Source organism: Odontesthes bonariensis, chromosome 21 (genome assembly GCF_027942865.1).
Source record: "Odontesthes bonariensis isolate fOdoBon6 chromosome 21, fOdoBon6.hap1, whole genome shotgun sequence".
Lineage (NCBI taxonomy): Eukaryota > Metazoa > Chordata > Actinopteri > Atheriniformes > Atherinopsidae > Odontesthes > Odontesthes bonariensis.
Window position 1 is genome coordinate 29,077,507 of NC_134526.1, and position 27,387 is coordinate 29,104,893.

General features: G+C 42.1%; 2 protein-coding genes across 2 annotated transcripts; both read right to left on the minus strand.

The window, feature by feature from the left end:
• Nucleotides 1-9,375: 9,375 nt before the first annotated feature.
• Nucleotides 9,376-11,974, minus strand: coa3b (cytochrome C oxidase assembly factor 3b). The gene is made up of 2 exons (XM_075453829.1): nucleotides 11,727-11,974; nucleotides 9,376-9,731 (listed from the first exon to the last, which is right to left on the minus strand). The coding sequence occupies exons 1-2, from the start codon at nucleotides 11,884-11,886 to the stop codon at nucleotides 9,625-9,627; spliced, it is 267 nt and encodes an 88-aa protein (XP_075309944.1). The 5' UTR covers nucleotides 11,887-11,974; the 3' UTR covers nucleotides 9,376-9,624.
• Nucleotides 11,975-16,683: 4,709 nt separating this feature from the next.
• nags (N-acetylglutamate synthase) lies at nucleotides 16,684-25,814 on the minus strand. Its single transcript, XM_075453806.1, has 8 exons — nucleotides 25,351-25,814; nucleotides 23,051-23,331; nucleotides 22,379-22,592; nucleotides 22,057-22,237; nucleotides 21,750-21,789; nucleotides 21,419-21,550; nucleotides 19,973-20,155; nucleotides 16,684-17,662 (listed from the first exon to the last, which is right to left on the minus strand). The coding sequence occupies exons 1-8, from the start codon at nucleotides 25,729-25,731 to the stop codon at nucleotides 17,479-17,481; spliced, it is 1,596 nt and encodes a 531-aa protein (XP_075309921.1). The 5' UTR covers nucleotides 25,732-25,814; the 3' UTR covers nucleotides 16,684-17,478.
• Nucleotides 25,815-27,387: the final 1,573 nt, after the last annotated feature.

Genomic DNA, 27,387 nt, shown 5'->3' on the forward strand with positions numbered 1-27,387 from the left:
CTACTATTTACAAGAGCAAGGACTGAAGGACCTATAGTATGAAAAACATCATTGAATAATCGAGGTGGAATAGCATCATCCGGAGAACCAGTTGGCCTTAAGTGACTAACTACCTCTTGCAAAGATTGCAAGGTCACACATTCAAAGCTGTGGAAAACAGCAGAGCAAGGCACAAAAACTGAAGGGTCATGAACAGAAGGTATGATCTGGGCCCTAATATAAGTGACTTTCTCAACAAAAAAGTGTAAAAAGCTTTCACATACAGCGGGTGAAGTCTCCACAAAACCACCATGTGGGGCGTTTAGAACAGAGTTAATAGTTTTAAATAAAACAGAAGGATTGTGACTGTTTGATACAATTAGATCTGACAGGTGCCTTCTTTTGGCATCTTTTACAATCCTTTGATAACAGCGCCAGCATTCCTTCAATATTTGGAGCGACACCTGCAATTTGTCCTTTTTCCATTTGCGTTCAGCTTTGCGACAGTTCCTCCTGGCAGCCCGAGTTTCATCATTTAACCAGGGTTCATGTTTGGATTTTGAAAGTCTACTTCTTAATGGTGCCACCGAATCCAGAGCTGCTTTAATGGTAGAATAAAACCAGTTGCTGAGATCCTCGGTTTTATTTCCCACAGTCACTGGGATAGTACAGTTCTGATTAAAAACTAAAGAAAACTGACCAGCAGTAGAAGGGTTAAGAACACGACAGAACCGAGCTGCAGCGCATGGTTTAACTTTAGTACAGGACAGCTTTATCTCAAATAAAACAGGCATGTGGTCTGAAAATAATGGGTCAGCAATCACTAAGTTAAAAACCGGTAGACCATAAGATAAAACCAGATCAAGAGTGTGTCCATGCTCATGCGTAGCACCAGTCACAGACTGCACAAGATTAAAAGAATCAATAACATTAAGAAACGACTGAGCCATAGGTGAAGTAGGACAACAGACATCCATCCATCCATCCATCCATTATCTATACCGCTGAATCCGTCGATCGGGTCGCGGGTGGGCTGGAGCCTATCCCAGCAGTCAATGGGCGAGAGGCGGGGTACACCCTGGACAGGCCGCCAGTCCATCGCAGGGCCACATAGAGACATACGAGACAAACAACCATGCACGCTCACACTCACTCCTAAGGACAATTTAGAGATGCCAATCAACCTAACATGCATGATTTTTTGGACAGTGGGAGGAAGCCGGAGTACCCGGAGAGAACCCACGCATACACGGGGAGAACATGCAAACTCCACACAGAAAGGCCCCAGCTGGGTGTTGAACCTGGAACCTTCTTGCTGTGAGGCAACAGTGCTAACCACCACACCACCGTGCAGCCCCAGGACAACAGACATGAATATTAAAATCACCAACAATTATAACTCGGTCATACCTTGGCATGATATCAGTCAAGAAATCAGAAAAATCATTTATAAATTTTTTGTTGTACTTTGGTGGCCGATAAACCACCGCACACAGCACAGTGTAGGAGCTGCCAAGTTCAAATAGGCTAAGCTCGAAGCTACTAAGCGGGGCTGGAGGCAACTGTTTACAAGTAAAACAACTTTTAAAAACAATCACTATTCCTCCTCCTCGACCAGACATCCTTGGAGAATTAAAGTAGCAGCAGTTCTGCGGTAAAAGTTCATTAAAAATGCTGGACTCACCCAAACCACTTGTCCATGATTCCGTTATAAATAAGAAATCTAGGCCTTGAGAGGAAAAGAAATCCTTAATGATGAAGGTTTTGTTTGCCAGCGACCTAGCATTTATCAGACCGATCCTGGCAGAGATCGGCGGATCTACACCATCAGCTGCCGTCCTAGATTCCCGGCAAAGAGGCCGCAGGTTGCGAAGATTCACCCTGCGTCTGCAGGGCCTAGGAGTACAGGGACAACGGGGCTGGAATACTTCTTCAAATAGGCTGTTCACACTGTTTGTAACGGGGGCACAGCTGAGCATAGAGCGTAGGCCTATGTCCGCTTTAGTGGGCTACAGGACCGTAAGCTTGTGATTTAAATGTGAGCATGCTTTGTAAAGTAAGCACGCGTTTTCCTGACACCCTAAAAAGTATTCATATGAGCCCTCTCACTCCCTGTAATATTTACATTATCACGTGTTAAAACATTTAAAATATCCACTTTTTTTAATTTTTCATGTGGCATGGCTCACCAGCACCCTGAAGAAGACAATTAGGCCTACTTTGATTTTTTTAAATATTTTTTTTGTTTTTTTCCATCATTTTGCATTTTTCAGTCCAGTTCCAAATGTACTGAAAATAGAGTACTCACAGTAAAATATTTACAAACTGAAATATTTTGTAATGTCATTTTTTCACATAGAACACTTAGGTAGGCCCACAAGAATGTGAAGTAGTTAAGAATATTAAAAAGTCATGAAATTGGTGTGAATCGCCTCTGAACAACCCCCCCCCCCCCCCTCCCCCTGGTAGCACCGGTAAGAAATGAAAACTACTTTCACCCCTGGGGATCATGGATGTATTGTATTATCTAAATACCGGACCGCAAAATGGCCGCAGTAGAGTCACCCCCCCATGATGCTTTGGGGCCTCCCATCATGCGATGAGGATGTGCATTTACGTACACATTACAGTGCATGTACACAGCTGTGACGTCACGCTGGTAAAATAGACTTTTCTGGGGCTTTTCTGGCCGTTAGAAAACTTTTTGACGGATAAAAAGTCCATGACATAAAAATATAGAATACAAAGATTAGTAAATAACAGCAGTTACAGCTGGAGGCGTCCTGTGAACAGTTTTACAGGCATCTCTTTTACTATTGCGGTCTATGGGAAAAATGCTTTTTGGGCCACAGGGGATTTTTTTTGTTGCAATACCACGAGTGGCCACTGGGAAAAATCGGCGTGCTGGCTGAAAGGCAGCCCCATTTCCACTTATAATACATCCATGGGTTAGCTATGCAAGGTGGTTCCGCACTACGGTGGCCCTGAGAGGTCAGGGTAGTGCAAATCCGACAACACAACGGAAGTAAGAAAAACGTGCTGCAAATCCCACAACACAACGGAAGTAAGAAAAACGTGCTGCAAATCCCACAACACAACGGAAGTGTTTCCAGGGGACACTTGAGAGTGAATGTTAAAGTTACACAGGATGTGCATAATATCTGGCACTGCCGCATTTATGACTTTAAATTACCTTATTTTGTACGTGGGAGCAGATTATGTGTGTAGTGTATGGTTACATGTCGCCATTCCGACATCCCACCATTCCGACATGGGCCTCCAATTGTCGGAATGGCGACACTTAATTTTCTATCAAACGTCCCTCCATTCCAACACTTTTTTCCTCCCATTGTAGGAATGGCGGTATGTTTTATTTTTTATAAACACCCTGCCATCAATTCCTTTAATAGCCTGTTAAAGCCTATTTTCTTTCTAGAGGAACTCCACAACCTTGCAAACCAACTATAATAAATTAATATCAAAATCCCCTGAAATTTCAAATTTCAAAATACAGGTATTAATGTAAATCGGGTGACAATGAAACATGTTAGAATAAGCAGAAATACAGTGTCAGTGAGCTGTTACAGCAGCCAGCTGGAGCGGAGCTCTCCACAGAGTCTATTTGCAAGCTGGCATCATATGCAACATTAATAATTGCAATTAGAGACATCAATGACATCTCACCTGTGGCGGACGTCCCGGTGCTGCAAATAAAACCAATTTCATGCTACCCAAAACGTATTCGTATTATTTTTATTAGTTTTAATCAATAAGTGAACAGTGTTTGTCTATGTTTGTCGCTCCCTTTTGTGTAATAAACTATTTGAAAATGATTAATTTGTGCGTTTTGAAAAAAATTACCACAGACTCATGACATTGTCAGGATCTGATGGTATCCGACACACCTACATGACAGCTGTTACATGCACACACCAGGTTTATAGTGAAATAGAAACAACACAGCCCTTATCCTGAGTGCCATCATCTTTTATTTTTATTCTTTATTCTTTATTTTTATTCTTAAAATCCGAAATAAGCCCACATCAACCTGATCTGACTGTAGATTTGACCCTTAAATCATCATTCAGTAACAATTTAATATCATTCAAACATCACAAGCTTTGAAGGATAACAGGCAGAGAGAGACTTTAATTACGCTTTTAAAGACTGTATCACATCTGTACACGTCTTAAAACATGTAAAATGCATGAACAGAAAGAAGGGACTCACCTGTTGAGTAACTCACATTTCCTTATATGGAAAGCCTTGTCAGAATGGTGGGACGTTTGTATGTCGGAATGGCGGGATGTCGGGATGTGGTGTAACCGTAGTGTATAACGTTAGTAGAGCATAGATTTGACGAAAACTGCAAAAAGCTTTTTTCAAGTTGTTTACTTGTCTGTGAAAACTGTAAGATTACAGTTTGATTCTGCTCAATTTACCGTGCTTGCAGACTTGAACCAGTTTAAATGTAGACTACTTTTATCTGCTAACGTTAGCTGTTTTTTAAACAAACAGATCTGAGCCGCCCCGGACTTAGTTGTCTCTGCAGTTATGTAGTCATGTGTCGATGTCAGACACTAACTATAAAAATAATCTGAGCCTGTCAGTTGCAAAAATAAACACGTTTTGTGGACGTATGTATATTTAATGACCAACAGCCCACTGGATGATTCCAGCTGTTGCTTAGTCCCAGTGGTTGACTATCAAAATGTATTTAACCGCAGTAATGAGGTCGTTTGTGGTTTCTCTAAAGAAGCTTTGTGTTTATTTTATTCGTTAAAAGTTTCAAAAGTGTATAAAGGTCAAACTAGAAGTATACAAATAAACTTTAAAAGAGATTAAAAAAAGCAAAAACACAACTAAACTATCCAAATAAAAAGTGTTTGCAGTGTTAAAGAAAAAGAGTATCTATAGACATTTCAAAAGGATACATAAAAATACAGTGATTCCATGACAGTGTAAGGCCGCTGTTATCAAAGGACTAAAGACGAGATGCAAAGTAGAACTTAGAGGAGACAGGAAGCAAGAGTGACAGAGAGGCAGGTTGATGACTATGGAGCTCAATGAATGACACAAGTGGTTGGTCACTCTGCATATCCAGCCAGGTTTGGAGTCTTATCATTGAGTGCACTAACAGGGAAGCTGAAGCAGAGCATCAAAGCTGTCTTCCATGCTGCTGTGGCCTGAGATGAGTACTGCTGTGTTCAGGTCTGGATTGTTAAGATTGATAAGTGTCAGTGGAAGGAGCTTTAGGACAACATGTTTTTTAAATACATTAGTCTGTAAATAAGACACTATCTGAACTTCATAAAGCCACCAAATGTCAAAAAAAATTAAACAAAGGATAAGAAATGATACCTTCTATTCAGAAAGCAGCTGATGTCATGTCAATTCTGTTCTTTTCGTTGTTGAGGAATTATTGATATTTTTAGTGCACACAGAAAAACCACAGTGTAAAACTTTTCTATTCCAGTAAAAGTCTGACATTCAAATAGTTTCTGAAGTCAGTTTTAGAAGTGATAAAGTTCCAGCTGAAATATGCATTCAACACCTGAAACTTTATTCACAAGAAACTGTTTATTTAAGTCTTTGACTGATACAGGCGTTTTAATAGCTTTAACTCAGAGGGTCTTTTCAGATTTAAAAAGACCCATCTCTGCCTTAAAAGTCCAAACATAGAAACAGATTAAATGTTTCTGATGTGTGTGTAAAGGATGAAAGTTTCTGTAGACATGAGTGTTTGCCTTTATTTCACTGTGAATAAGCTCAGGTCTTATCAACAAGTCCAGTTGTTGCCAGATAGTTTTTTTATTAGCTTTGCCAGAGCCGGCAGACTGGACAAACCTAACAGCAGGATTATTGATCACAGGGGGCTCAGTTCTGACAGGGAGGATGATTTGTTTTTGGTTTATTTATTTTTCGAAATGTAGACCTCTTCATTATTGAATACAGTCTTTCATATCTTTTTCCCTTGCAGTAAGTGCTGCAGCCTCGTGTTCTGCTTTTGTCTTTTTAACTACCGTAATTAAAAATGATCAATTAGGATATTTACAATTGTAATTCAAATATAAGAGAAAAATATATTTAAACAACTTTTTATTAAAATTTAAAATGGCAGCTGTATGAAAACTAAATGTGCTAAATCACTTTCAAGGAACTTTGTAGGATTTTCTCTCGTTCGATCTAAATATGTTGCATATTTCTCTGACATTTAACATAAAATTGAATGTGACTGCAGGTATATGGAAGTCCTTCAGTAAAAACATTATGAGGAACATCTGTATCTTTGTCTCCCTGCTGCTCGTCCTTCCTCCTGTCTGTGGGCAGCAATCAGGCCTCACACTTGTAGACTTCATTCAATATAAAGAAGAGAAGACCTGGTAAGAAGCATAGTCTTTGTGCAGGGAGAAACACGTTGACCTGGTCACTATCAGAAATGAAGAAGAGAATTGGGTCTTTGCTGATTTCTGGGGCTGGATAGGATTGTCCCGAGAGGTTGGAACAACTACCTGGAAATGGTCCAGAGGAGATGAGGCAGCAAACTACTTCAACTGAGCTGGTGGTGGTAAGCAGCACTGACTGATTTAAATGTGTGAAAGTTGTCTGGCTCTTAGTAAAAGGATTTTGACAGTTTCCACCAGTTTATTTTTATAATGGCATTTTACTCAATCATTTTTCTGTTAGTGTACATGATGATCAAACAGAAATCACTCGTTTTTAGCTAACAAATCTTAACTCAGAAAATTGGGACATCTTCTATATTGTTGCCCTCAGCCTTCTTTTATCTGCTATAAGTTATGTTCATACAAGAATTTATGGCATCAACACAAATCTGTCAAACTGATCATGTGCTGTTAAGTGTCAACATATTTTGTACTATCAAATATCTGATCATGGTTACAGTTTGGTAATATTAATGGTAATATTAGGGTAATGAGAGCGACGATGACACTCAGAAACACAGCTTCGACCTGGCCACCCTGAGCACTGCAGATGACCACGACTACACACGAGAGAGACCACAACAGACTACCACTGATGAGGTGGCACAGTTTTCTACACTGTGTTGGTGTTGTTGAGCAACTCATCCTCTGTGTTCATATGTGGATCTCTCTGCTAAATGTTTGTAGGTGTGGATGGGCCTGCGTTTCCTGGGTGATGAGTGGTTCTGGGTGGGTGAAGAACAGGCACAGTACCAGGATATTCCAAGCTGCCCAGCTTTTAGGTGTGGCGTCCTGGAGAAGAACAGCAACACCTCCTTTGGGATCAGAGACTGCAGTGAGAGAAGGAACTTCTTCTGTTTCAAGAGGCCTGGAAACTTTTGAAAGCCTCTGGGCTCATATTTCACCTCCTTCTCCTTGCTAACATCACCGGGTGTTTAGAAACACTGTTGGAATCTCTGCAGATGTTTCACATGTAAAGGCTGTTTATTTTCGCTTGTTGCTTTGTGTAATAGTTTTTTTGCAAAAGAATAACTGATAAATGGTGCCACCCTCAGGAGTCTTACAGTAACAGCAGGCATGCCTGTTTATCCCAATAAAAGCAGCAACAATGAACAGCCTTTATTTATTAAATGACCCATATAACCGCCCTATTTCACAAATGTGGAAATACACTCAAATGTAATTGATGATAATTGTTGATATAGGGATGATATTGATATATATTGTTTTTCTGATTCTCTTTATTTTTCTTTATTCTTAGTTCTTCCGTACATTTTTTTGTCCTTTAACTACTTCTGCATACTTTCACCAATTTTGGTCTCAAAACGTTCAGCTAGTTCAGGAGAGTTTTGTTCTATCTTCTGGTATTTCTGACTTTTATACTAAATATTTAACTTTTATTTTACTTGTTTTTTATGAATGAAGAGCCAGCAGAGTGACACTCAGTAGATCCACATGATGACATTAATTCGATTATAGCTATAGTTGGATTATGCTCCTTATTTGAGCAAGGGGAATCATCCAAGTATACATGGCAGTTAATAAATTGAATCATTGGCACAAAGCATATCATACCCCGGTACGATAGGTGGCGCTGAATTCATTTCAACTATTGCTAATAGAGCAACATCCGGTGGACCTCTTCACCATCAACAACAACAACAAACTCAGGCATTCAAGAAAGATGGCGAACGAAGAGCAAGATGAAGCTACGTCCCTCTATATTTCGTTTGTGATGAGCATGGTTATTGAACAAATGCGATGCACAACGGCGCATTCTCCATCGCGTTGTTTGTCTCTTTCTGACGACGGCGACAACAACAACAGTAATATCGTCTCCTTTGACTTCCAGGTCCCGACCCTGAGAAAAAATCTCGAGCATGCGCAGAATGCAAAGTCCACTTCACCACGTGCTTCATCGTCTACAAGCACGTTTAGTGTGACTATAAACCGAGTTATCTTGGGGTCTTAACCCGATTGCGAGTAACCCAATCTGGTCCAATGTTTTGTCAAACTAAGGTGTATACATGAACTTAATAAATTAGAACTGCGTTCTTAGAACGGCTCTGTCCAAATGCGGCTAATGTCTCCTCAGTAGCCTACGTGTTTGTACCTCCCACTGGGTTCTTCTTACTTTCTGTAGAGAACCACAGTGCAGGGAATAAGTTCATCTTTACAGACTGCCATGTTTGTCTCATTATCCCAACAAATTGATGTTTTAGTGTTCCCAGTCAAAGATCTAAATGCTGTTTTGAATGAATGGTTGTGTTTGTGAATGCTCCTTGCAATATCGACAGGGACAGGAATGACGCTGTGAAGAGAAACACACTGTTTCAATAGGGATATATTAATTTCATCTAGATAATATTCCATCAAACATTTAAAAAACACTATCTACAAATGCCATTTTAAAATTCAGTTGCAAATTATGATTGTGAATGCAGCTCAGTCTGGTGCATTTGGTAGCGTTCACAAATGCAATTGGTGATATAAGAATAAACACCAGGGAAACGAGAGAAGCCTGGAGTTCATGTTCTTTGACTGCTGCTTCAGAATCATACCATCGAAGCTCATTTTTGTGTTGTTCTTTCTTGAACTGAGAATAAACTCTACATTTGCTCAGGACTTTTAAATGTGGTGGTCAGAACATTTGACATGGTCTGATTTGTCTCCATAATCCCACACCACAAAACAACCACAAAAAAACACATTCTTCTGAATTTTGGGATTCCATAAGGGCTGGACTGAAAATAAGCAGAAAAGGCAACAAATGTCCAAAGAAAATCTTTGAAAACCCTTTAAAAGATACAGGAATGTCTGGCTCCTTGGAAGCAAAAAATAATGGGAGGGGATTCTCCGGACTTTTTCTTATTACTGTACACATAACACATAAAGAGAAAGAGAGTGTATTGACTTGTGTCTTCACTAAATACACACACAAAGACAGTAATTGCAAATTATTAAATTTATTTGGAAATCATGGACCTGTAGTTCGGCATGATTATTTTGCACATAACTTTAAGGCTTATATTAATTTAATTATTTTTATTTTATTTCAACCACATCACACAACAGGTTTTATATATTTCTCAACAGAAAAAAAGCAATGAAGGATCAGTAATGTCCACATATGGATTGTGCTCAGCCAATCCCCCTGTACTGAGGGACCAGAGAGCAATAAGTTTATGTGAGTTTAAGATCAGGAGTTGGCACCAGTCCGTGGCCCTCTCATGATGTGGATCCTAGCTTCTTCGTCCAGCTCCTCCACAATTCTCTCCTGTCTAACAGACAGGATGGTGTAGCTAACTGGAGAACAACTGGTTAATGGAAAAAACATTGAAAACAGTCATACAAAAGTTTGACCAGACCCTTTTCAAAGACAGGATTCACATGGATGCAATGCCTGCCAGAAAACGAATGACTTGCCTCGACACAGAACTTCAGTGTTTAGGTCCCATGACAAATTCATTCTGCAGCTAAAAATCACTGAGTGAGCTTGGAAACTTTTCCATCTGCATTGCTGCATCCTCAAGAGCAAGTAAAAAGTCTTAAACAAAAAAAAAAAAAAAAAAAAAAAAAAAAAAAAAAAAAAACTGTCCTGAGGTCAGTGGACAGCACAAACTTAAAGCTGCAGTCTGCAACTCTTTTTCAAGCATAATGCCTGGAACTGTCCGGGGATTCTGAAAGTAGTACATTAAATACCCCAATACAAAAAAAAAAGAGTTCTCTAGGTCCCCTATATGTCCCGCTAGGTCCCTCCAAAGCCAGCAGGTTTGTTTACAAAATTGCAGACCGGACCGGTAAAAGGTAACCAATCAGGTTTACGAGCTGGGCTCTGCTGCCTGTCAATCACCGATTGTGCACGTGCGATACAAGGTAGGCTCGTCCCCACGCTTATTTATCTGGACTATTGAACTTCATTACGGGCTAGTCTACTTACTGTGTTTTCCATTATCGCAAATGACAGGTGAGTTGATGAATGAGGAGTCGTGTAGGCTCCTGGCGTGCACGTCTACGTGCACGAGTTCTCATGTGTTTTGAAGGGGCGGGACAGGAAGTTGAATAACTTTTTATTTTTCGGTTAAAAAATAAGCATTTCTTGCATTTTGCGACTACAGAGGTCACCGTTTTCAACTTCAAGCGTTCTGATAGATCATGTAAACTCTTAAAATGCCAAAAAGTAGGACTTTACGTATGACAACAACAAATCTTGCAGACTGCAGCTTTAAGCAAGCCAGTGCACCTCTCTAAAGGCACATCAATGCTAACTATATTTGCATAGAAGTTTTGGGCAACCAATGCCATTGGATACAATATAGTTTTCAAGGAAGCCCTTTCTTGTTTCAGAATCCCAGACCACATTCTGCATGTATTACAACAGCATGACTCCATAGTAGAAGAGCCCCGTTAAAGGGATAGTTCGCCTCTTTTGACATGAAGCTGTATGACATCCCATATTAGCAATATCATTTATGAACATTGACTTACCCCGCGCTGCGTCCTGTGAGCCGAGTTCCAGCTGAGTTTTGGCGTCCACGAAGGTAGTCCGGCTAGTTGGCTGGGGCTAGAAAAAGTCAGACCTCACATCGCTTGGCGCTATTTTTGCCTCCCTTGATATCAATGCGTCCAATGTAAACTGTGCAGACCGAAGAGCAGACCTAGCACTCCCCTGCTTCCGAGCAGCAAACACCGTAACAGGTGCGGCTGTCGCTAGGTGGCTTGACGCATTGATATCAAGGGAGGCAAAAATAGCGCCAAGCGATGTGAGGTCTGACTTTTTCCTGGAGAACAATTTTGTGATGCAAATGTATTACTCTTTTGAACGCATATTGTTTTGAGAAGCAAGACACTTTATTTTTCTAGCCCCAGCCAACTAGCCGGACTACCTTCGTGGACGCCAAAAGTCGGCTGGAACTCGGCTCGCAGCGGGGGGTAAGTCAATGTTCATAAATGCTATTGCTAATATGGGATGTCATAAAGCTTCATGTCAAAAGAGGCGAACTATCCCTTTAAACTGGCATGCCTGCAGTCATAGGGGTGTCACCCGTTAGGTCTTCTGTTCCCAACAACTCTGTGTTAGTGTTTCAGTGATGGAAAACAGTTGTGAACATGTTCCAGATCTCAACTTTTAACCCAATATTCAGTACAGAACTCGAGTTCAAAGTATATGGGTCTGTCAAATGCACAAAATATTTAGGTCTACGTGTAACATGTAGTGGAGTACGACTATGTAACTTGTTACAATGATGTCACGAACGAATTTTTTTTTTTTTTTTTTTGTGCGTGACCTGTGAAGGATACACATGCCGACCACAAACGCTCCGATACACAGGCCAGTCAGCAGATTCCGTTTACGGAGCCGCTCCGCATTTTTCTTAAAGAAGTCGAGGTCCTGTCGTCGGCGGAGAAGTTGTTCCTCCTTCGCTGCTTGTGCTGGTCGGGCTGCTTCTTTCTCCGCCATGGCTCTTGTGAGTCAGCGCCGTTCAAAGACTTGTTTGGGTAACTCAGCTGCTAACCCGGAAGAAGGAGAAGTAGCTCCTCGACACGTCTTCTTCTGTTGATGAACTTGTATGAGCTTACACGTAATCGAACTTTGCTGCCCTCTAAAGGTCATTCTTTGGATTTAACGTCCATGGATGTTAAAATGTGATGAAGAAAATTACGTTTTTGCTCTCCAATGTTCGATGAGAGACTTTTTCACCAACAGTATAGATTTTATTTACAGTAAAATTAAAACTTTTTTCAATACATTAAGCAGTAGTGAAGCTATTCCACAGGTGCCTTAAATGAGGGGCATCAAAGGCAACCTGGGTGTCAGTGTCAAGGAAACATGTTGGGCCAAGAAAGCCAGGGATCGAACCACTGACCTTCCAACTTGCAGACAACCGCTCCTGAAGTACAGCTGCCCTGATAGTGGTGAACCATCAGTGTTCATAATATTGAAAAAAGAATCTACCGTAGAACTCACAAGAATGTTTATTACTTAGGCTACGGCTACACGAAAATGAAACAAGGTTTTTTTTTAAAACGGGTACAAAAATTATTGCGACCACACAGGAAAGCTTCTGTAAAGATATCAGGTCCAGATGGCAACGCCACGCTTGCTGAAAACGATGCAGTACACACGCCACACCTCTATGTGCGCTGTAAGCCACCCCCACCGGTTACACCAGAACAATAGAACAATAGAAGAAGCAATGCGCATGCGTGTACGCCCCTACTTCTACCAGCGCGAAGCTCACGTTGTTCTTTCAACAACGCCGCTGTATTTAGCAGTGTCTGCAGCAGTGCTACCATCAATGTTGTGGGGTCCATGATGATCGCTGTCTGTCCTTGTTGTGTTGTCTTCTTCTTCCGGATTTTGAATGGAAGCCGCTTTTTGTTCTGGTCACTGACGTATGTGTATACGTCACTGGCGTTGGCCATGTGGCTGTGACGCAGATGTAAACAAATCCGTTCTGGCTGCAACAAGGGAAAACGAAACGGCGGCGTTCTTAGATCTTCCCACTCTGGAACCCGTTCTCCAAAAATATCGTTTTGGGGTACTGGGAACACCGGCTCCATGTGGCCGCGACAGCCTAACGATAAGCAAAAATATCGGTTACAGTGAAAAACGTTTCCATGTAACCAGACCCTTAAAGTAAAAGATCATTTCCACATGCACAATGCAAAGCCTTTAGCGGGAGTAAACAACACCAAATGTTAAATGTAGATAGATAGATAGATAGATAGATAGATAGATAGATAAGCCCCTTTCACACTGCGACCCGCTACCTTAGCGGGTCCAAATTGCACCTTCGACCCGTCGAGCAATGTGAACGCTTGGCATGTTAGGTGACGTGTCGCCTGATGCCGAGTTCAGGGGGCATTGCCTAGTGGCAGAGCGTCACACGAAACACATGAAATGCTGGGCGTGTACAATGATGTAGGCACAAGCCATGCGTCGGAGGTAGGGTTAAATACACCTTGAGGACTCGTTTTTGCAATTGTATATGCAGTTCATGGAGATGTTATTTTACGGGGTGTGGATGGTTACAACGTGGGATGCGCCGAAGAACATATGCGGAGAATACAAGAGCACTATAGTCCCCAAAATGTGGCGGTAAATAATAACGTCCTCTGCTCGGAGGCTGAGGAGCTCGCGGACCTCCTTGTCTCCCCAGTTAGCCATATTAAAAAAATGTCTCGAACTTGATGTAGGCTAAAACAGAGTAAAACTTGTCCTCACCTGTCGCTGTTGTTCTGAATCAGCTGTCCATTCTGTCTTTTAAACTCCTCACGTCACGCCACGCCCACGCCCACGTCCGACCCGCGTCGATTGCGTTCACACCAAACTCGGCTCGGCAAAAAGACTAGGGTCCGACGCCGGTCGAATGGCGAGTCGAGTTGACGCGGCAGCCCAGGTCGGCAGTGTGAACGCAACAGCGGACACGCTAAATTCGCGGATTAAACGCGGGTTATTCGTCAGTGTGAAAGGGGCTATAGATAGATAGATAGAGCTATCAACATCAACAGCTCTGCTGTCTCTGTATTGTGTTGTGGAGAGGATGGGATGGGATGGATTGTCCCTAATGGTTTGCAGTTAGTTCAGCGACCTCCTATTCCTCATTAACTCAAACCTTTCCAGTTTGTGGCCTATGTGTCACAATCACACTTGGTTGTTGTTGCTTTGGTTTCTGAGTCTAAAGGGTGGTTTATGCTTTCGACGCATAGCCTCTGCAACCGTCAAATCTGTCTCTGTGCGCGACCACGCCCCCCGGCGCAGAGCATCTGCACCCATCGTCGCGCACCTAAAAAAAATCCTGACTACACGTCGGACGGACGCAAACCCACGCAGAGCTCAAGCGGAAGTGCGCAGACAAAAAGCAGCTGTGATTGGTCCTTGGTATGCCTTTCCGGTTGTCTGTGTGACCACCTACGCTTCCTCTTTTGCATTTTCGCCAACTCCAATAAAAGAAGCTGTTCTTCTTCGATGTCGAGCAACTCCAGATCCATATCTTGCATACATGCCATTGTTGTTTTGAAAGATAAACACTTCCGCCGGCGCCACCGAAGTTCTCGTCACCGCCCACCGAAATTCTCGCGAGTTCTCGAATACTTTTGGGGGGAAACTGCTGTGCGTCCCTAGAGCTTCCCCCCCCACCCCCGTACGCAGACACTCTGGTGCACCTCCCCAAAATTGTAACTCACCGCAGACAGTGCCACAGATATCGTCGCAGGGAGGAGAAAAAGGAGGCCTCTGATTGGTCAACTCTACATCCGCTCTACACTATGCGTATTTCCGGTTTGCTAACCGGCTAATGGTGACGCTAACCGTGCTAACCGTGCTAACCGTGACGATTCTTTCGCCTCTCTGCCAGCTCCAGTAGTAGCAATATTTCTTCTATTTCTAGATCGATCAGCTGCATCTCAATCAAAGTGCGCATTCGTCCAGTCGCCATTGTTGTTGAATGACCTCCGTAACCGGAAGAGAAACACGCCACCCACCACACCCACAATCCTAGCTTGTTCGTGATTGTCCCTCTTGCGTTGTGGCGTGGAATTAACATAGCGCAGACCGCGCTTCAAAATTGGGCATAAATAAAAAATAACTGCGTCATGTCTCCGACAAGCTCACTGCGACACACTGCTGCGAGAGTATACACGGCCCTTTAGGCTACGGCTACATGAAAATGAAACGAGGGTTTTTTTGAAAACGGGTACGAAAATTATTGCGACCACACAGGAAAGCTTCTGTAAAGAATCAGGTCCAGATGGAAACGATGCAAAGGCTGAACACACGCCACGCCTCTATGTGCGCTGTAAGCCACCCCCACCGGTTACACCAGAACAATAGAACAATAGAAGAAGCAATGCGCATGCGTGTACGCCCCTACTTCTACCAGCGCAAAGCCCACGTTATTCCTTCAACAACGCCGCTGTAGTTAGCAGTGTCTGCAGCAGTGCTACTATCAATGTTGTGGGGTCCATGATGATCGCTGTCTGTCCTTGTTGTGTTATCTTCTTCTTCCGGATTTTGAATGGATATTGCGCGCAAAGCCGCTTTTTGTTCTGGTCACTGGCGTTGGCCATGTGGCTGTGACGCAGATGTAAACAAATCCGTTCTGGCTGTAACAATGGAAACGAAACGACAGCGTTCTTAGATCATCCCACTCTGGAACCCATTCTCCAAAAATATCGTTTTGGGGTACTGGGAACGCCGGCTCCATGTGGCCGCGACAGCCAAACGATAAGCAAAAATATTGGTTACAGTGAAAAACGTTTCCGTGTAACCAGACCCTTAGGTGAGGGTTGAGCAGGTTTCCTGGGAGCCTTGGGCTCCCAGGAAAGTCTGGATTGCTCCTGCCATTACACCTGCTCCTCATCTGCCTTCATCAAGACACCCTAATAGGAGCTGCAGGAGCAACCAGTTTTCGCCAGATTGTCTCACTTCCCGATGCCCTATTTAGATCCGTGTATATCCATATAACAGGAGTGAATGGGGGCATCGGCCGATGCCCCTATATGTGGATATTCGCGGATCTAAATATAATCTGAAGGACGTAGACTCTCGCCAAACTGTTATTGGTGAGTAGATGAATGTAGTTTATGCCAGAAATAAGGTCCAGGTTTAAAAAAAAAAAAAAACTTCTCCTTTAAGTGCACACCCAAATACTTGTAGTGCTCCACGACTTCAACCTCCTCACCCGATATGACGGGTTTTATTGCTGTTTTCTAATTCTGACCATCTACACTCCATAAAGCCTGCCACCAGGTCTCTGTACTCCATTTCTTGCCCATCTCTACTACACCCCACTTAGGTGGTTGCAGTCGGTCTATGCTTATCCAAACAACACTACAATGAATATGTCAGATCAAAGCTAAAGGTGGTCCAACAGGTCTCAACTTTTTTGAGACATGTTGCTACCAAATCAAATGCAAGATGAGCTAAAATCTTTTCCTGAAATAGTAAAATGTCTCACTTTCAATATTTTACGTTTTCTATCTTCTGTTGTGAATAGAATGTTTATGAGATGCAAATCAGTGCATTTGGTTTGTACCTTTTACAAAGCATCACAGGTTTTTTTTTTAAAAATTGGGGTAAAACAATCCCAAACAAAGTTACTTAATCACAATTAAACTCAACTTACCTAAAGGTAATATTGACCTAATCTTTTTCTCACCAAAATACTCAGTTTCAACAACTGTGAAAACAAAGTGAAGAAATGACTAATATCTGGTTCAAATAACATTTTGAAGTTTATTATTTTAGTGCAGATTCAAGAGCATCATACTTTTCTCACCTGCCTGATAGTCATAACAATATATGCCTTAGATTTTGCACAAATTTCCCCTTTTGAAAATTTTGTGTCCTGTTTATAAATGTGAATTCATCTGACAAACCAAATGAGGAACCGTCAAAGTGAAAGCAGCAGAGGTTATATCCCAACTTTTGGCCATTTAAAATGTATTCTACATTTCCCATAATTTAAGTTTATGCCGTGAAACTCCTTCTCTGATAAATGCTCGCATCTTCCAAACTCCACAACCTCTGGCTTTTGTACATAAACTTGATTTTCATGTCGAAGCAAAGATAACCCTGCTGGCATAACAAAGACATCATAAGGGTTACTTTCTCACACTTTAAAAAGGTCCCATAGAATCAAAGGAAACATAACTATTTGCACAGGCTTTTTAGGATTCCTTTAAAGAAATAAACAGACCTTCACCACGTGCAAAACGTGCTTTAAGAGTACTACTAAATATGTGAAAGATTTGTAGGCAACACATCGCCTGAATGCATTTCAGTTTCCTGGTCCACATTACAAGATAGCGCTGTAGTTCGAGTTTATTTCTTTAGAACAAACCCAGCTTTAAAAACCGAAGATTCCTTTTGGCTTTTTCAATGTCTCAAATACTGCAAAACACTCTTGATATAAAAGAAGGGAAAATGTCCAGTCAGAACAAACCTGAGGAAACTATGTTCTAATATTTAGGGTTGAACTAAAAGAACAACATGTGTTAATTCTCAAAAGCTGAAGCGCTACATGACCAGCTGCTGGGAAGCAGGTGTTCAGGACCCTGTGGCAGGTGGAGGAGGCCGCTGCTCTGCGGAGGCGACACAGGAGCTGTGGAATGAGTCAGGGAGGTTCTTGGCGTGCTCAACCAGCGCGTAGGAATCTCTGATGTCGGTCAGGCCAAACCAGAAGACGGTCCATACTCCATTTACAAAGCTGCCGTCACAATGCTTAAAATACCTGCACAGACAGAAAGGGACAACATGCCAAATATTGAACTGAAATGTATTTTGTAACAAAAAAATTTTGAATCCAAAAACGGTACATCTAAAGTTGTATGTATTGGCTGCTGCACCGTAAGTAAAACTAAGGGTAAGGTATAATCTGATATTTCCTGCATAGGTGGGCAGAATATCAGGTTATAATCTGATGTTGTGTGCATGATCACGTTGTAGCAGCCTGCTGGTATTTTATGGGATTTAATCTAAACAAACATACTGAACTGGATGTAAACGTCCTGCACTCTGCTGAATAACCTGTAAAGGCATCAGTACGGATGCTTTACTGGAGTTCCTACTTTTACCACCTTAACTTTAGTAATTCACTTTGCTCTCAGACAGTAAAGTTGACTTGGACCAAACTGACTGCTGTTTAACCTTGTTGCAGTGGTTCTAAAAATCTCATCCCTCAAAGATCTGAGTTTTTCTCAGTGAATGTTAATGTCTTAAGGTTCAGGATTCCTGGAGTTGAATTTAAACTGGTCAGAACCCAACACCCCAGCCTATACACTGTTTTCCTCCTATCCCTTCTGATCATACAGAGGATCCTCTGGTGGCTCATTCTGGTTGGTTACCACTGGTTTTTAACTCTTTTCAGGCTAAAATCTAACACTCAGCCCTAGGAAAGGTAAGATTTATCTCTTGAAGTACTGGATTGAGAAAGACAGTTCAGACTGTACTTCCAACTTCAGTCCCTTTATTACTTACTACCCATTTTATAGCACAAGTTTTATTTTCACTTTCTATGTCAACACATACACGCTTCTTGTTTTTTCTGTCTTCGTGGTGACAACCCTAACCATCACCAAATTTCAAGCCTAACCCTAAAACCAAGTTTTGACCCCAATAAATTTAGTCCCCATAAAACACTCTGGACCCTACACTCACATGCAGAGTCTACATTGTATGAATTTATGATTGTCTACGGTCACGGAAAAAAAAAGATATAAAAAAACTCCTGCAGACAATTGATCTGGTATATTGTTAAGTTTACCTACAAAGACTTGAAGTCACACGATTTGCATTAGTATTTCAGAAACATTTTCAAATGTTTGTTAGAAAATCTCCGTCAGTGCTTGCAGTGATGTCACAAAAGAAAGTACATCCTCTTTCAATTCCAAGGTTTTACGTAATAAAAAAAATCTTTACGGGGTCTTAGAATGCAACCTCAGGAATAACAACAACACATAACATATAACTGTGTCCCTATTCATTCAACAAAAGCTAAGCAAAAATGCTGAAGAATTGTGAGAAACACTAAGTCCATCCCATCATTCAGTTCATTGAGGTTTGTAGCTCTCTTATGGTCCCACCACAGCATTTCAATCAGGCTGAGGACTTTGACTGTACCATTGCAACACCCTGATTCTTTTCTTTTTCAGACATTCTGTTATAGATTTGCTGCTGTGTTTGGGATCATTGTCCTGCTGATGACACAGTTGCAGCCAAGATTTAGCTGCCGGACAGATGGCCTCACATTTGACTCTCAAATTCTTTGGTATACAGAGGAGTTCATGGTGGAATCAATGACTGCAAGGTGTCCGGACTCTGTGGCTGCAAAAGGAGCCCAAATCATTTACCCTCCACCAACGTGCTTGATAGTTGGTATGAGGTGTTTGACCTGATGGTTTTAACCAAACATGGCGCTTTGCACTATGACCAAATATTTCCACTTTGCTTTTCTAAGATCACGGCTGATGTCTTTTCTTCTTGGCATTGAGTTAACAAACAACTGAATGGTGAAAGGTTAAAGAGCAAAACAGACCTTTTTTTTTTTCAGGAAAAGCCTTGCTTATTTCAGCAAGACAATACTAAACCACATACTGCATCTATTACAACAGCATGGCTTCATCATAGAAGAGTCTGGGTGCTGGACTGAAAACATTTGGTGCATCATGAGACACAAGATACAACAAATAATCTTATCTCAGACAGGAATGGGACAACCATTCCAAAGGTCCAGCAACTGGTCTCCTTAGCTCCCAGAGTTACAGACAGTCCTAAAACAGCAAGGGGTGCTACACAGTGGTAAACATTTGCCTGTCCCAATTTTTTGAGACGTGTTGCTGCCATCAGTTTCAAGATTAGCTAATATTTGTCATGGAAAAGCATCTCACTTTAAACATTTGATATGTTTTCTATGTTCTATTGTGCATACATTTTTAGTTTATAAGATTTGCTAATCATTGCATTGTGCTTTTAGTTATATGAGACAGCATCCCAACTTTTTGGGATTTTAATGATGAAAAATGTGAGCGTGTGTTTGTCTTACCATGGGTTGATCTTATTGGTGGCTCTTGACCTCCAAAACAGTTTGCCCAGGTCTTCTTTGATACACTCCCACAGGATGTGACTGGTGCCCTGGCCCTGCTTACTGCTGCTCACCACAAACTTGTCGAGGTAGGGAGTGCCGCCATTCACAGGCTCCATGTTGATGATGGCTGCCGCGCTGTAGCTAGAGGGACACAGACATGCAATGTATTTCTTGTATTTCTCATGTAGTGGACACAGCCCCGGCCTAACCCTGCCCCAATGAAAGTCAGTTAGTATAAAGCCCTGCATGAGCTGTTCTCCTCCCTCTTCCTCTCTCAGGCCTCCAAGCTGGTTGACAGCCCTTATTTATCTGTCCAGTTGGGGTGAGTCTGGCTAAGTTTAAGTTTATTTTCTTTTTCTTTCAGAAGCTTTATTGTGGAGAGGCTAAGCAGTTGTGGTGAGTTCTATTCACGTTGTTGCATGAGAGCAGAAGCACTGGGATTCTAATATAGACTGCACCATGTGATGTGGAGATTACTGTGTAACACTAGTGGTGATCAGTGGTAGTATCCCTGGGCACCCCTCATTGGAGTCCGCCTCTGCAGAGGTCGTTTCTGCTTTCTTTTTCCATAGGTTCAAGGGCTATTTTTAATATCTTAAACATTTTATAATCATACACAGGCCCTTTTCTAATTAATAAGGAAATACTTTTAACCTACATTTACTGTCAGTTATCTTAATGTTTGGCTTATTTCCCCCAGCAACTCCAGCCTTGGTTGATTTCTTTTGGTTTAAAGATTTCTTTATTTTTACACCCACTGGCATTAAATAAGAATATAAAGATTGCGATAAGCCGTTTTCACACATCACAGCAGGAGATGTTCAGGAGAATGTGGAAAAAAATTTGGTCCGGTCTTTTTACATAGTTACCTCTCACACAGGCATGTCACAGCAGGAGGTTTTCTGCTGGAGATGTGCTCCCTGGCTGGAAATGTGAGGAAAGGGATTCAGGGGAATGGGTGTCTAGAAGGCATAGGAGGCAGCAGAAATGTGCAGAACTTGCACTCTGGAAATTGCTGTGTTTTATTTACAACTTGTTGAGAATAGCAGATGAGGCATGTATCTGTACGTATTCACAACAGCAATAAGCGAGAGGAAAGCAGCATACACGTGAGAAGATCGGACAAAATCTCACCAACACACACATTCACTTACTCGCACATCAGCCGCAAATGCTCCAAAAATATTTTCTTGATCATACATTCATACACAGTCTCGACCTCTGATGTTCAAGAGATTTTACAGAGCATGGTGGAAAATCTCAGTGGAAAGTTTGAGACACTTGTGTACTTGTATGCCACCACTTGTATGCATATGTGAGAGCATATATACTGACTCTGATCAGGTTTTACATGCGGAAATATTCTAGGGCTTTCGATTATTTTCCTGGAATAGTTTCACACACCCTTCAGAAAGGTAGATGGAGTGCAGCCGTCCTTTTAGAGAGTCCATGTAATCCTGCCGCAGAGTTTTATCAAACGACTTGTTGATCAGAGCCAGCAGACGGTCCACATCGATCTCATCCAGAGACCTGTACCTGCACACACAAAAACAATAATGTACCCAAAATGCAATATGTGTGTGTGCCTGAATGTGCAATTCAAAACTGTGTGTTTCTGTGTGCTTTTTGAACTTGAAAGGTAACATCAGCCTTGTGTAAAAGGTTAACTTTAGATTATGATTTTAAATTTAGGGCAACAGATCAGATTAAATGGGTTTGTGTGATATATACTGACCGGTGTATGGGGTCTCCATTTTTAAAAAGTGTCCCAGATCCTGACATGGAGAAGACAGAAAAAGAAGTAGTGAATTAGATTTTTTATTTAAACAAAAAACACCCATAAACATTTGAATTATGTCACAAGTTTTTTAGGTCGGAAAAAACCTTCCCCCACTCTTACAAGTATGGTGCCTTCTTGGCTTACATCTTAAAATAGACAGGTTTCTATAAATATATATATATATATATATGTGTGTGTGTGTGTGTGTGTGTGTGAGAGTGAGTGTATGTGGGTCAAGTATTGAGTCATTCACTGGCCTCACCCCTGTGACTGAACAACTCAGTGAGCAACGTGCTCGCCGAGGTGATCACAGCAGAGGAATCTGTCGGCAGTTGATTGAGAAGTCTGGCAATGGTGGTCACTTTGCGGCGCTCTGTTGCACTCAACCACGCCGCCACGGACAGACCGGGCAGGTCGGTGGGCAACGACACTGTGTCCAGCACCTGTTATACAAATAGGAAGTGTTCAACAGGAGTTGAACCACTCAGACCGGAGCACATCTTAGATTTCTGTTGTTCAACTCGAGTGCTTTTGCATTGCTTATGTTAGTGGAACACAGTCGGAGAATAAGCTAGCTGTCTTGCCTTGTGTTTTGGGCTCCGCAGGCCTCCTAAGTTGTTTAGGAAAATGACTTTATGGGGCTGCAGGACCCTGGAAATGGCTGCTGTAACCTCTGTTGGGTCAAGCCCTACTGAGCAACCTCGCCAGTCCCTTCCGACCGGACAAACCAGCGGGATTGTCCCACAGTCTAGACTCCACTGGAGGAGGGTGGTGTCCACAGCAATGTGCGGGGGAGCACTAAAGGGCAAAGAGAGGGAAGGGGATGAAAAGTGAGACAGATTTAGGAAGACATGAAAAATCTGGGATTGATGACTGAGGACAGCATCAAAGGGTGGGTGAAAATCAGTGATGGGCGTTATGGGTCATGTTATGGGAGAAACAGATCCATGTTTATATTAAGGAGCAGTCTGTGGGCTGTAATCTGACATCTGAAGACAGTCACCAATAAAAAGATTATACATTCTTAAACACCACTGATGTGGATCTTTCGGCAAACCTCTTAGGCTTACTTCCCATTAATTTTGAAACGAATTCAAACAGTTCATACTTGCTAATTGCTGCAGTTACACTTAGACTCATTTCAGGATTCATATCAAAATTATTTATAATGTTAAGTTATTGTTTAAGGACAAGAAATCAGACTTTGAAGCCACTGTGAGGACTGAATTAGTGCTCTGATACTTCTCTGTCCTTACCTGCTTCCTTGTGGCGCTTCTTGCATTTGGAGGATGGACTCTGCAGAGAAGAATGGCAGGACAGTAGCTGAGTGCTGCTGCAGAGCCTCTGTCAGCTGCTGGCACCGCTCCACTAGCTCTCTGGTACAACAAGACCTGGTGACAGGTTCTGCGGGCCCTTTTTCTAGGTGTTCAGTTAGGCCCATCACTACCACAGGCTTCATGTCCATCCGCTGCAGGAAAGATAGTCCGAAAGCGAGGCTCTGAACCACTTCCCTGCTCTGGAAAGCTGTGCTGTCCACCTGCGACAGGCAGAAAAACATAAAGGGATTGTAGTTTGCTAAAAAAAAACAAAGTAAGACAACATTTCTCTAACATTATGACTAACTGAGACTTTCCTTTTTTCACCTTTCTTTCAGGGTGTATACAGGTATAAACAAGTTAAATTTAAGACTTTTTAAGACCTTTTAATACCACTTCTAAATGAAATTTAAGACCAAACGTACGATGGAAATACCAAGTATTTCCAAGTAAACACACTGACAGTATGGTGAAATGACAAATTTTGAGTTGACGGTCGAGTTTAAGAACATCGACTAAATGGGTGTCATGCGAAAAGATCACAAAAATGTCATCACTGTCCTAAATTAAATTTATTACAATAGTTTCAGAACATTTATGTCCAATGAACAAATGCTTATAAAATCAAGTAAATATATTAAAAAAAAAAATACTGTTCCTTTAGAGCAAAAAGAAAAATACACATATTTAAGACCCATGCAATCTGAATTTAAGACAATTTAATACTTTTTAAGGTCTTATTTTCAGGGAAATTGATTTACGACTTTTTAAGACTTTTTAAGGACCCGCGGCCACCCTGTCTTTGGTGCAGATAGGCTTGGGAGTGAGTTCCTGTCCCAAGTGGAGGAATTTAAGTGTCTTAGGGTTTTTTTTTACATAGTCACAAATATTGCTTATCTCAAGTACCTAATTTTCTTCTGAAGTAGTACTCGCTTTAAAGAGGTTTACGTTCTGGCTGAGAGGTGATTAAAAGTACCACTTGTACCCGAAATTTAATACAGATACATAACCAGTGTCTAATTTTTATAGCTCTACGTTACCACACAGTCCTTGTGCATGTGCATCTCACATAGGACATATAAGGTAGTGAAAGTGTGCTACGACAGAGACATTTTTCCCACCTAAATGCTGCAAACCGTGCGCAACTGTAGGTTTCACCTCTCCTAACGGGTGCAAACTTTCAAGAGATTTTGGACATCCTCAGCCTCTAAAAATCGCTTCCTGTTTCATTCGCTATCAGCATGTTTGGTGAAAAATAGCAATTTTTAATAATCAAGCAACATCAAAGTCTTAAGCATTTTGAGGTCGAAGTTTGAGGTCGAACGAAGCAGCCTCCTTGGAGCAATACATCATGTACAAATTAGATATAGAAATGTGACTGCCATTAACCGCTAGGTTGTAGTGTGATTATAACTGGACATATGCATATAGATGTCAAGGCCAGGACTCTAAGTACAATGAAATTACTGTCCCACTGAACTATTCTCTACAATATTTTGTACAACCCTTATCATCAGCCCCGGATATTTAATCAGTGTTCAGACATTGCGTATGTTCCACGTGGAATGGAATGCTCTCTACTTGCAGGTTTAGACTGTACAGCTAATTTGCATGTGTGGTGAAGAACTGAGGTTGTATTTACCTAAATTTAAGACCTGGTTGTTACCAGATAATTTATCTAAATTACATTCTGATACATACAATCTTGGAGCTGAAAGATAAAAAAAATCTTTCTTTTTCCAATGATCTACTGTTGAAAACAAAGAACAGGCCTCTCAAGTCTTTCAAATCCATGTTGTCCTTTTCCTCATTTAAATATCGCCACCATTGTTGGTTTCATCAAAAAGATGGGCCGCGATATGAGTGGAAGCCAGGTGGACAGGAGTCACAACATACATGCATGGAATGCAAGAAATACATATGCAACACACGATGTTGTGTTCCTGTTGTGTAAACTGTCATGAACTTGTTTAATTTCTATTAAAATGAGAGAGAGAAAACATCCACTGTAATAAATAACTTTTTAAAATGAATATTTGCTCAAGATACACAGATTTGTTTCCTTTTAAATCGTTTTTTTTCTCAGAAAATGGATTTCTTGTCTTAATTATTTGTATTGTATGAAATATTCTTTTTTATGAAATGATGTGGCTGTTGTTATTTATAAACTCAAGAACGTGGTATGACCAACAGACCACCAAAACATAACGCCTCCTGGGAGTTAACACAATTAAGTTTACCTCCAACACGGCAAAGGTAGGAGACTGAGCCGAAGTCGCTCTCTGGAACTGGGTCAGCCAGTACCGAGCCTCCCGAGGATCTCCTCCAACTTCACTGAGAAAAGCCTTCACATCCCTATAAATCAGATTCTTGTTGGCCAATGCGTGCCGGTCTGCGGCGGAGATATACCCCAGGTTCTCGTGGTTAACCAGCGCCGCGGCTCCCGCCCCCGTGCCTGCCGCGCTGGAGCTCAACATGCGGCGCCGTGGCGCAAACATCCTCCGCTGCTGTAGGTCGGAGCTCCGCTTCAGCGCCGCGGAGGACGGCCTGGGACTCGACAGGTACTTTCCAGCCATTACCATGGCCCGACAGCCGGTAGAGCCGCTGTTCACTCCGGACATGCTAAAAGCTGACACAGTGCAGAATCCGTCGAGCTGACAAGTTGAAGCTGGGCAGCACCACGTGGAGTCTCTGCTGAGTGAGAGTCAGTAGTCGGACTTTTTCATTCAGCGAGCGGCTGCTGCGTCGGCATTTCTCAGGTTTCAGCAGATGACGCAGGGTGAGGGAGCACTCTGCTGCTCCGTTTACCCGCTGTGGGGTATTAAAGTATGGATGTTGAACGATGTTGAGGAATAATTAATTACAGATTTAGTTTTTTCCTGTGAGGCAAATTTAAAGATACAGAATTATATTTATTTAACTAATTTCTACAAATGTCTCTGCGTAGTTAAAGGGATAGTTCGCCTCTTTTGACATGAAGAGTTTCTAAAAGTAGAATGGGAGGCAGAGCCTTCAGTTATCAGGCCCCTCTCTTGTGGAATAAGTTGCCAGTGAATGTCCGGGAAGCAGACACCCTTTCCACTTTTAAGACCAGGCTTAAAACTTTCCTTTTTGATAAAGCTTATAGTTAGGGATGGCTCAGGTGATCCTGAAACATCCCATAGTTAAGCTGCTATAGGCCTAGACTGCTGGGGGGCCTCATTTGTCACACCTTTCCTCACTTTGCTCTCTTTTTCCCCTGTTCAATTTCTCAAATGACATTATGTATATGTGACATTATTGTGGTCATTAACTCGTGTTTCCCTGTTCCAACAGATATCCTTTGAATGGTGTTACAGTTCTCTCTACCTTTGTATCACTACGGGCTATGTAAACTGTGCAGACCGAAGTGCAGACCGAGCAGTCCCCTGCTTCCGAGCAGTAAAGCCTGGTTTATAGTCGGTAACGCAAGACGCAACGCAAGACGCAACGCAAGCCCTTGCGCGGTTGCAAGCCCCCCCTTGCGTGCTTGCGTGTGTCACCTCAATTTTCTAAACTTCACGCAAGACGCAAGACGCGAGCAGAGCTATAGAGTAGCCACTCTGGACACGAGCACAAGCCACTATCTACATCACATCCGGCGGCGTGTTCATCTTCCGGTTTCATCCCCTAATAAAAGACCGCTGTTTTCAAACGCCAAGGTAGAAAGCAAAGAAGAAGAAGAAGAAGCATGAATCCCATAGACATAATCCACTCGAAGAGAGACTTGCCGAAGAGGTCCTGGCGGTTAATTTGCTTTCATCGTAGTAGGCTTGTCATTGAAAAAACCCGCTACTCCACCTACTGTCCTGGCGGTGAATTGCCACGCAGCACACGCAAGCGCCGGCAAAGCTAAATGAAGCATAAACGTCTCGAGCTATTAACACAAGCGCAAGACGCAAGCGCAAGGGCAGTTAAAAGAAGTATAACTCAGCCTTAACACTGTAACAGGTGCGGCTATCAGCAGGTGGCTGAACTCATCGATATGAAGGGAGGCAAAAATAGCGCCAAGCGATTGTGAGGTCTGACTTTTTCTGGATGAACGATTTTGTGATGCAAATGTATTACTCTTTTGAACGCATATTGTTTTCAGAAGCAAGACGCTTTATTTTTTAAGCCCCAGCCAACTAGCCGGGACTACCTTCGTCAACGGCAAAACAAGGCTGGAACTCGGCTCACAAGACACAACAGGGGGTAAGTCAATGTTCATAAATGCTTTTGCTAATATGGGATGTCATACGTCTTCATGTCAAAAGAGG